Genomic DNA, 9,883 nt, shown 5'->3' with positions numbered 1-9,883 from the left:
GACATAAAGTTATGCAATTCTATCGAGAAACCCCAAGTACCATAAAAATGAACAAATACGGCTGAGCAGAAAAAAATAATAAAAGAGCTATTTGGAATGGATATGTGTATCTTAAATAAAATAAAAATAACTTCAATCACTAAAGTTAAAACATACATACCTTCATAGTTTAATGATATTGCCTCTGCAAGTTCTATAACGGACAAAAAAATAAATGTCATCTTAAAATCAATTTGTTATGAAATACCTCATGAATGTTGTAAAGACTGTATTTACTTTTAACTATATATGGACACAATATCAAAGAAATTCAGTACAACTTAATGGGCTATTTATGGTTCAGCTTAACAGCTTTTGATTTTTTTTTTGAACTAAAAAGAATCTACAATAAAATGCAAAACACATCACATTAATTTATGCAGAAGCAGATGCATTTGACAAAATGTTACTGTCTTTACACACATCTAAGTGATTAACACACTTTTCCATATTTTTAGCTAAAAAATAGCACAAGTACTTAAAGCTAACCACCGACATGTGGCATTTGACCTAACTTTGCCATTATGCTTAGTGTTCACACGGAAGTATGCAAAGAAATTTAATGTGCAGTAAACCAATTCGAATTAAACTAATTCGCATTAAAGTCTCCGTGTGAACGCGATTCAAATTGAATTTGCAGTAACTTACATTTAATTCGAATTAAACTCTCAGTATGAACAGGGTAAAAATTTCATTCCAATTTAAGACAACTCTAACCCCAAAGGTCCAAACTTTGGAATGTTTGAAAAATGAATGGTTCTATTGCGGTTCTTAATAAGAATTTATTATAGGTAATTTTTTTTCCCCTTATAAATCCCAGTATAAAATTTTTTATCTCCATGATTTGAAAATAATACATGAAAATTTTCTCACCTATATGTAAATAGTAAATATAATCTTCTATGTAGAGTGAGGCTAGAAATTTGTTATCACAATAGTCTATAACCACAAAATCCGACTTCATGGACTTCCATTTTGTATACACCACTAAAGTCACTGTAGTCTTTGTTTGGAACCAATCAAACCTGTTCACAAAAATGTAAGTACTTCAATCATGGATATCATAGTTTAACTGATATTTTCCCTAGGCACTACAAACTTTATTTTTTACTTCTCATATGCAAACGTTTACTTCAATATTCAAACTGACTTTATAAAAAATCTTCATTTCTATGGAGTGTACATCTTTCTGACTACCTGACCATTATAGGTACCGTAATTTCGGGATTATAGGTCGATGGGGTATATAGGTCGAAAAGCTCATTTTCAGCCTTAAATTTTGAAAAAGATAGGTCGAAATAAGATAGGTCGAACTTACTATAGAGGACGAGGCTTTGTTTCCCGTTTTCTTAAGATTTTAACGCAGATACAACGTATCAGAACAGGTAAACCCCTAAAATTATCGGGGTTATTCCGTGACATGAACGTATCAAGAAAATAAACAGGTATTTTAATGAGTACAGCAATTAAATACTGTTTTGTAAAAAAATGTAGTTAAAACTTCTTTGAATTGTGTAACTACTTATTTTTCTCCAACTTGCCTGTTCAATGCCTCCGTAGTTTCACACTGTTGTTAAATCAGAGGCATAAATAACACGTAAATACGTTATTATTTTACAGCTATAAATCGGGAGATACCCGAGACCAAAGAATAGTAATTCCGAAGTCAGAACAACTTGGACACATTCCTAATAAATTTTACTCAAACATTATTTACCGGTGGACGACAATTACTTCGATGTCCGCCATTTTTATTTTTCTTCTCCAGGGATTTGCTAAAACACGCAAATGACCATTGAATGTATAAATCAAGCAACAGTTAAGAATTGAAATCATATTAACACTCTATAAGTTTAATTTATAAATTTTAATTGAGAGTACATTCACAATTTGACTTTCAACATGAATTTCACGACATTGTTTGTTCAATGATGTGTAACACTAATACCCTATAATGGCACGTGGGTTTCTTAATCATGCCCCGCAGGCATTTAAACCAACAGTGAACACAGGTGTTAAACACCTTTGCGTACACAGTGTAAATCCCTTTATCTGTCAGACAATTAAAATTCTATATTATAATTAATTAATATTTAAAAAAAAAACAGTAATGACTTTTGTTTTTTTTTTAATTAAATTTAGGAATTGAATTGATTATTTCACTCGTTTTACATTTAAATAAACATAAGACAATAAAAAATATTTGATATACTATTTCAATTTATCGCTACTAATAAATGGTAAAAACACAACAGTTGTGATCGTGAAAATTTTCCGTATTTAAAATTTTGATACGGTTGCGGTTTTACTTTTAGTACACGATCGCGACTTCCTAACATCACAAGATGGATACCGCATGATGTTAATGGATAATACGTTGAGGAATTATTTAATAGATATAGCAACGTTGTTTTCCTTTGTCATCAACAGATAATTAATGGAACTTATTTTGTAAGAAAGCTATAGAATAAATATTTTATTGTTTACTGGAGCATTAATTTTTTTGCGAAAATAATCAAAAAAGTTACGAAAGTGGCACAGATTTGCTTTGAAATTGGCGTAAATTTTACTGATTTGGGGGCATTTTTCGTAAACTTGAGCCTTAAATAGGTCGAATTCTGAATATTGGTCGACCCCAGCGGTTCTGAGAAAAAAAAGTATCGACCTATATTCCCGAAATTACGGTATATTGTTTTAAGTTACACCATTACATACTTAGGAACTGCTGGTACTTGCGGTACTTTCATTGATGGAGGAGGCATGGGCCCTGTAAAGATAAAACAATTGCTGTGTATTTATTATAACCAGGCAGGAATTTTAACAGTTACTTTATTTAAATATTTTTTCTTTCATAAAACTTTTACAAGCCATTATTTACCATTTTTGCATATTTAAAAATATTATTATAAAATTAGGGACTCTTTTGGTTGTTGAAAAAATAATCTCAGTACTCACCATTCTTTGAATCTGTACTAAGGGATTTTCCAACAGAGTCTGGAGAAGAATAAAGAATGTTATTCTGGGGTTATGATATTTTTATTTGTAAAATACAAGTAATTTAAATAAGAACTGCCCAATACAACACTTCAAATGAAACTGACTTTATTTTCTCTATTGTCTCCAAATGCAAGTGTTATTATCATGGTCTAAGACCCAATCTAAATTTCGGTGACATTGTGAGTTTAATTAAACAAAGGTCAGTAAATTATCTCAAGGAAAAACTCAAAGTTATCTTATGTACAAGCACATTTTTTACAGTGCAGTCCGGTTATTATGATGTTCATTTTTTCACAGTAAAATATTGTAATATCAAGGGCAATGTAATAAAAGTTCCCAATGAAAACATTGTTTTGAAAGGTGATGTTATTAGTTAAAGTATATTATTTTGTGAGTTGACCAAAATCTTGTTAACATCATTTAGCAAAAAATTTTAATAATATAGTACATACGAGGGTTGTTCGAAAAGTTCGTGGACAACTGTCATATCTTTTTTATTTGACGTCATATGTTATCCAAATTTGGTAGGAATATTTTAACAATAAATCCAAATAATGTGCATTAATTTTGACAAAATATTACGATTGATTAAAAACTTATCCAGATTTAAAAAATGCAAAAATCGGATCGCGGAGCAGGTCAAAATTTAGTCAGTTACAGACAATACAAAAAATAATATCAAAAGTCATATTCTCTGTAAAATGGAGGAAAAACGAAAAACTACCTAGAAATTCAAATTAAGAATTGTTACATCGATATGTGTACCAAATTATGGTTTTATATTTTGCTTAGTTGAAAAGAAATCAACTTGAGAACATAAGTAGTCCTTATTGAAATCGAAAAAAAACGATGACATTTTAGAACGTCACGGAGCAGCAGATACCGAAGCAGTTTTGTGTTTTTCTCTGGAATAATCCTGAATAAACTCTAAAAATGTTGAAGGAATCAAGGAAATATGTCACAAGCGAGTTGTGCATGTGTGTACAAATAGTACAGGCAATATTTGAGTGACAGAGACTCTGTATCGGATGAGGATGACCTGTGAAGAAACGGTTTTACTGTAAACTTCTGAACAAAACTTAAAAATTTGAAACGTAAATGAAAGACAAAGGCACTTCATAGGTGCTTATCCTGTGAAAGCAGAGTTAGGTACTAAAAGAAAATTACAACCTTAACAAGGGAAATTATACAATGAGATCTATTCTTAAAAAATTAATGTCAAGTATTAGAAAAAGAATTTAATGAATGGGCATTGGAATATTCTGTGTGAAATGTATAGGTATAGTATCTATTATAAATTCTCGACGCTATGTGTTGACGTTACATTACCGTTTTGTGTGCTCCGCGGGTACAAAACATGTTGATTTTAAAATGAAGTAAATTTATTTGTGTTCAATCAAATGGAATGAAACTTCCCACATCAACAAAACAAATATTTTTACATATTATGATGTGCTTGTTTTTAACTTCCATTGAGTAATATAACGAGGATGGACATCGTCCACGAACTTTTCGAACAACCCTCGTATTAACATTTTTTGATAAATGGTGTTAACAAGATTTATAATGTATAATACATAATAATGAAAGAAACATTACCTTATTATCAAATGTTTATAAATAAAGGACAAATTAAAGTCTTGCCAATGTAACATGATAAAAAGCCCCAGAACCTGGTCACTGATAGAGCTAATTTTGAATGAATCTTTTCTCAGACAATGCCATACGACAATAATTTTGATTTATTCACAAGCAAGATTCTAAGACTTGACACTAGTTTTCTTGCTGAAAACAAACTACAAGTCATCTCCTTTTAGTAATACATCAATTTTATACAGTGAAACTTAGCTTATTCAACATGCAATGAGAGTTGGGAGGGGGGGGGGGCAAAGTCTGTGTCAAATAGACAAGGTGTCAGACTGCATAGTGTCAAAAATATGGAAATATGCAGTACATTTACCAGAAACTGGAATACAAAATGTGTGTCACAATTCACAATGAAAAGGATTCCACAGGTGTGGGGTTAGACAGGTTTAACTGTAATTCACTTAAATTTTATATAAATCTGATAAACTGTTATCTTTTTTGGCTTTATCTATAATTACAATTATTCACCTTGCAAATAGTACATACAAAAGCATTGCAATTCAGCATGATGTGTTATGTACCATTTGCTCATTGACATCAAGCATATATATGCATTAACATTGCATAATATGAGGATCTTTACAAACAAATGGATATTTAAGCTCTTAAATCTCTTCAGTTGCTTACAGAAGCATATTCATGATATGCTAAAAAGCCAAACATAAAACATTTTGTTAAGTCTGCAGTTAAAGCAGCATAAGCAGTATAAGCATAGAAACCACATACTGTTAGTAAGACACTTACTACTAAGCCCTGGTGCAGATATAGAAGGTTCCAGGGTCCTTAACAAGGAAACTGTATCACAAAGAAAATCTGACACTCAGTTTGTTTTCCTTAATTCTCTCTCCTCTCTCTCTCTTTCTCTATTTCACTCATATTATTTTTGTATGCATCATGCCATTCTTAACAAAATTCTCAAAGAACTGAAAGTACTGAAAACAATGTACACTAAGCAGATTGAATATTCATAATTCTTACTAAATTTATAAACTAAATCAATCTCTGCCCTCTACAAAAAAGTTAAAACAGTAAAGGGTGTTCAAGAGGAGGATTTCTATACTTTGTGATTCTCTATAGTCATCCCTGTGATGAATATGTTAAAATTCATTCTTCTGTTATTGATTATAAACTTCTGATAGCTGCTTCCAAACTACCATGACAGAGCACGTTTTAAAAATTTAGAAGAATTCCAACAAATGATAAAAACTCCTGCCCAGTTTAATAAAAATAGCTGACGTGATAACCACTGGTGTTTATTCCTGCTGAATCTCAAATTATCGGAAATTCAACACCAATGTAGATAATTTGATTTCCAGTATCGGGAAATGAAGAGCTAGAAATCATGAAAACACCCTCCATCTGTCAGCAAACAAGAGGATTAGAAAATACAAGAACTTGGTCTAGTGACAGATTGAAATAGCTGCTGTTAAATATTTAACTTCTAGGGCTACTATTCGTAATAGGATTTACTGATTCTTTGCCTGCCTTGTGCTCTTGACAGAAAAATCTATATATCCACATACCAATGAAAAGAAAAAAATGTCCGAACAGTCCGAACAGTTACAGCAGCCAGTTTGATCAATATGCTTAAAAATTTTTAATTTAGCTTCTGCTGAACAAGTTTTTGGGGTTAATGTTAGGTCAAATGGTTAATTAAGCTGTTCAAGTCTGTCCAATAACTAGAGTCTTGTCCAGGTCAAGTCTAAAGTCAACATATTCAGAGAATATAATGGGACTTTGTGCAGTTTTTACTTCAAATACAACTAAGTCTTCCAACTGGTACTCTTGCAATTCTAAAGAATAACTATAACTTTACAATTATATTAAAATTCTCACTAATAAACAGTCCTACATATTACAATTGACTCATACAATGTAGTATGTAAGACTTTAATTACAAATTATAAAAAATCAATGATTCATATTTGTTGTCAGATTTCAGAATTCCAATGGAAAAGGTAATTCACTGTTCTAAAAAGTAGGTCAAATTGACCTATTTTCTACAAATTCTTAAGCACCCACCTCTTCTATGGACTGGAGTTGTCGACTTCAGCTTTCCCACAAAGCACTTCTCCAACATTGATTCATAATTTACCCATTTATGAACCTACAAGAAAACAGTCATTTTTAATGATTGCATACTGTAGATTACTTAATTTTCGCGACACATTATTTTTGCAAGATAGTCATTGAATCTTTATAAGCGAGACAAAATTTTCACAAATTGTGATCCTTGCTCTATATAATCATAAGGAATTCTATTATACGCGAGAATGAAATTTTCGCGAGCATACCGTCTCGCGTAATTACGCGAAAATAAAGTTTTCGCGAATAAAAAGTGATTTATAGTATTTTATTAAATTTTCTAATCTGGTAGGGAATTCCAGTTTGTAAATGCTAGCTGACAAATGATATACCTCATATTTATTTTAAAATATAGGACACAAATACATATATCAGCATTATGAGACAATCAACAATAAAAAAATTATTTGCTCCAGTTAAGTTACCCTGACAGCCAAAAATTCTCTCATAATTTAATGTTCTATATAACAGCCCCAAATGTTACAAGCTAAAAGATTTAGATTAATCAAATCTTTATTGAAGAAATGGATAATGGGAAAAAATATTAACTTTTTATTTAAATTTCACTTTAATCTGTTGCAATTTCTGATGCTCCACACAGGAATTTAATTTAATATCTTATAATTATGACAAAGTCTAAACATGAGGGCCCTCTAATGTTTCTGCTGGAATTCATAATTCAATAAGAAAATAATTCTTCCCCTGATCATGATAAATTTGTCGATAAAACAATGTATTTGTTATCAAAATCCCTAAATAATCCGGTTATCAAATAAAGCAATTTTTTGTCAGCAGAAATAGTGCCGTAATCTTACAAACTAGTGGGAGAAAAAAAATCAATTTTCATTTCTTCCTTATAAAATCCTTTAAAATTTACCTTTTGATTTACAATGTACCCTGAAAATTAAGCTCTGGAAGAAAACAATTCACTTTAGGAAAAATACTGCATTTGATACACTTGAAAATTGTATCAATTTAGTTAAATGATTATATAAACATAGGTAATCAGAGATTACAGAGCTCACCTCAACGAATGTTGTCTTTAAGTAAGGCAAATTAAGTCACACAATTAACCAACAAAAAGTGTTATACATCCAAAATTGCAAAATTTATGCAATTTTGATACTTTGGAATAGACCTATATAAAAACTTAAAACTAGTTCTTCATCATGCAAATGTAATTAAAATCCAGCATCTGAAGCAAGATTGAGAGTTTTCATCCCTTGATGCATCATTTGTGCAACTTTGGTTTATATAAGCCTTATAGTTTCTTGGTGACAGACCTGCACCCATAACTTTCACGAGGTCTATTATCTGGAAAATGTATGTCGAATTCAGCATCTGAAGCAAGTCCATTAGTGTGCATCCTAAGATGTATCATCCATGCAAGTTTGTTCAACATAGAGCTCAAAGTTACTTCGAAATGAAACCTGTATAAAAAACTAACCTTTTCACTAATCCGGAAAATGTAGGTCAGATTCAGCTTCTGAAGCCAGCCTAGTAGAATGCACCCTTAGATGTACCATCCATGCAAGTTTGGTCATTATAGGGCTCAAGTTACTTGGAAATGAATCCTGCACCATAAACTTTAACCTGTTTACTCATCCAGAAAATGTAGGTCAGATTCAGCATCCGAAGCAAGTCTGGTAGTATGCATCCTAAGATGTACCACCCAGGCAAGTTTAGTCATTATAGGGTTCATAGTACCTTGGAAATGAAACCTGCACCAAAAATTTTAACCTGTTCACTCAACCAGAAAATGTAGGTCAGATTCAGCATCCGAAGCAAGTCTTGTAATATGCATCCTAAGATGTACCATCCATGCAAGTTTGGTCATTATATGTCTCATAGTAACTTGGAAATGAAACCTGCACCAAAAACTTTAACCTGTTCACTCAACCGGAAAATGTAGGTCAGATTCACCATCCGAAGCAAGACTGGTAGTATGCATCCTAAGATGTACCATCCATGCAAGTTTGGTCATTATATGTCTCGTAGAAACTTGGAAATGAAACCTGCACCAAAAACTTTAACCTGTTCACTCAACCGGAAAATGTAGGTCAGATTCAGCATCCGAAGCAAGTCTCACTAGTAGAATGCATCATAAGATGTACCATCCATGCAAGTTTGGTCATTATAGGGCTCATAGTATCTTCGAAATGAAACCTGCACCAAAAACTTTAACCTGTTCACTCAACCGGAAAATGTAGGTCAGATTCAGCATCTGAAGCAAGTCGTGTAATATGCATCCTAAGATGTACCATCCATGTAAGTTTGATCAACATAGGTCTTATAGTTACTCGGAAAAGAGACCTACACCAAAAACTGCACCAAAAATGTTAACCTGCACCAAAAACATTAACCTGGTCATTCCTTTGCTGAAATTGCAGCATCTGAAACTTTGACTGGTACAATGAAACACAATAGAAACATCTTCCATGCATGTCTAATCAATATAGGACATAGAAGTCCTTAAAAAGAAAACTGCTCCAAAAAACTTAACCTTAACCTGGGACGCCGACGCCGACACCGACGCCGACGCTTAGGGTATCACATAAGCTTCCCCCAACTTCGTTGAGGAGAGCTAAAAACTTACCTCATCAAACAGTTGAGTTCCGTCAATCCCCGCCCCTCTCATCAATTCGTCATCTCCCCCAGGGTGATACTCCATGTAAGGGGTGATGTTGTACACTTTGCCTGAAAGAGAAAACGAAAAAGTACTAAAATTTTAATTTACCAAATGCCTTGCCTGAAAAAGAAGAAAGGATTCCCCCCCCCCCCCCAACAATTAAATGAAATGTAGTTAATGTACTTTGTTTACCTTGCTTGAAAAAGTATAATGACAATGTATTTAAAAAATTCTGAATACAGTTAGATGAGAGTAACAGAATATGATCAATTAATTAAGTCTGAAAATATTTTTTTTTTCATGTGCCATAATGCACTTTCTTCATATTTTCATCTTTAATGCAATTAATGCACAGTTGGTACGGATTTCATTACAATGACGTACAATATTTGCCTCTTGTAAAAGATTAAAGTGCTCTTGGGAAGGAAATTATTAAAGAATAAATGAAGGTTATCAGAGAAATCGTTAATGAATATAACAATCTGC

The 9,883-nt window shown here is 32.2% G+C and overlaps 1 protein-coding gene across 4 annotated transcripts in view; it reads right to left on the bottom strand.

Moving 5' to 3' along the window:
- The window catches only part of LOC134245683 (cytochrome b5 reductase 4-like), a 49,767-nt gene extending 40,281 nt beyond the window's left edge, over window positions 1-9,486 (bottom strand). For 3 of the 4 annotated variants that reach the window (XR_009987491.1, XR_009987490.1, XM_062727954.1), the window contains exons 1-7: window positions 9,365-9,486; window positions 6,706-6,790; window positions 5,428-5,478; window positions 2,995-3,033; window positions 2,755-2,806; window positions 913-1,064; window positions 161-193 (exon numbers count right to left, since the gene is read on the bottom strand). Coding sequence is in view for 2 of the 4 variants with exons in the window: in XM_062727954.1 (XP_062583938.1) it covers window positions 161-193; window positions 913-1,064; window positions 2,755-2,806; window positions 2,995-3,033; window positions 5,428-5,478; window positions 6,706-6,790; window positions 9,365-9,439 (487 nt within the window). In the remaining 2 variants the exon portion in view is untranslated. The remainder of the gene's footprint in view (window positions 1-160; window positions 194-912; window positions 1,065-2,754; window positions 2,807-2,994; window positions 3,034-5,427; window positions 5,479-6,705; window positions 6,791-9,364) is intronic. The other variant, XM_062727956.1, reaches the window with a different exon arrangement.
- Window positions 9,487-9,883: the final 397 nt, after the last annotated feature.

Source organism: Saccostrea cucullata, unplaced genomic scaffold (assembly GCF_032062105.1).
Source record: "Saccostrea cucullata isolate Sc308-1 unplaced genomic scaffold, CSIRO_AGI_Scuc_v1 ctg3097, whole genome shotgun sequence".
Lineage (NCBI taxonomy): Eukaryota > Metazoa > Mollusca > Bivalvia > Ostreida > Ostreidae > Saccostrea > Saccostrea cuccullata.
The sequence above is the reverse complement of the archived record's forward strand: the minus strand, read 5'-3'. Positions and strand labels throughout refer to the sequence as shown.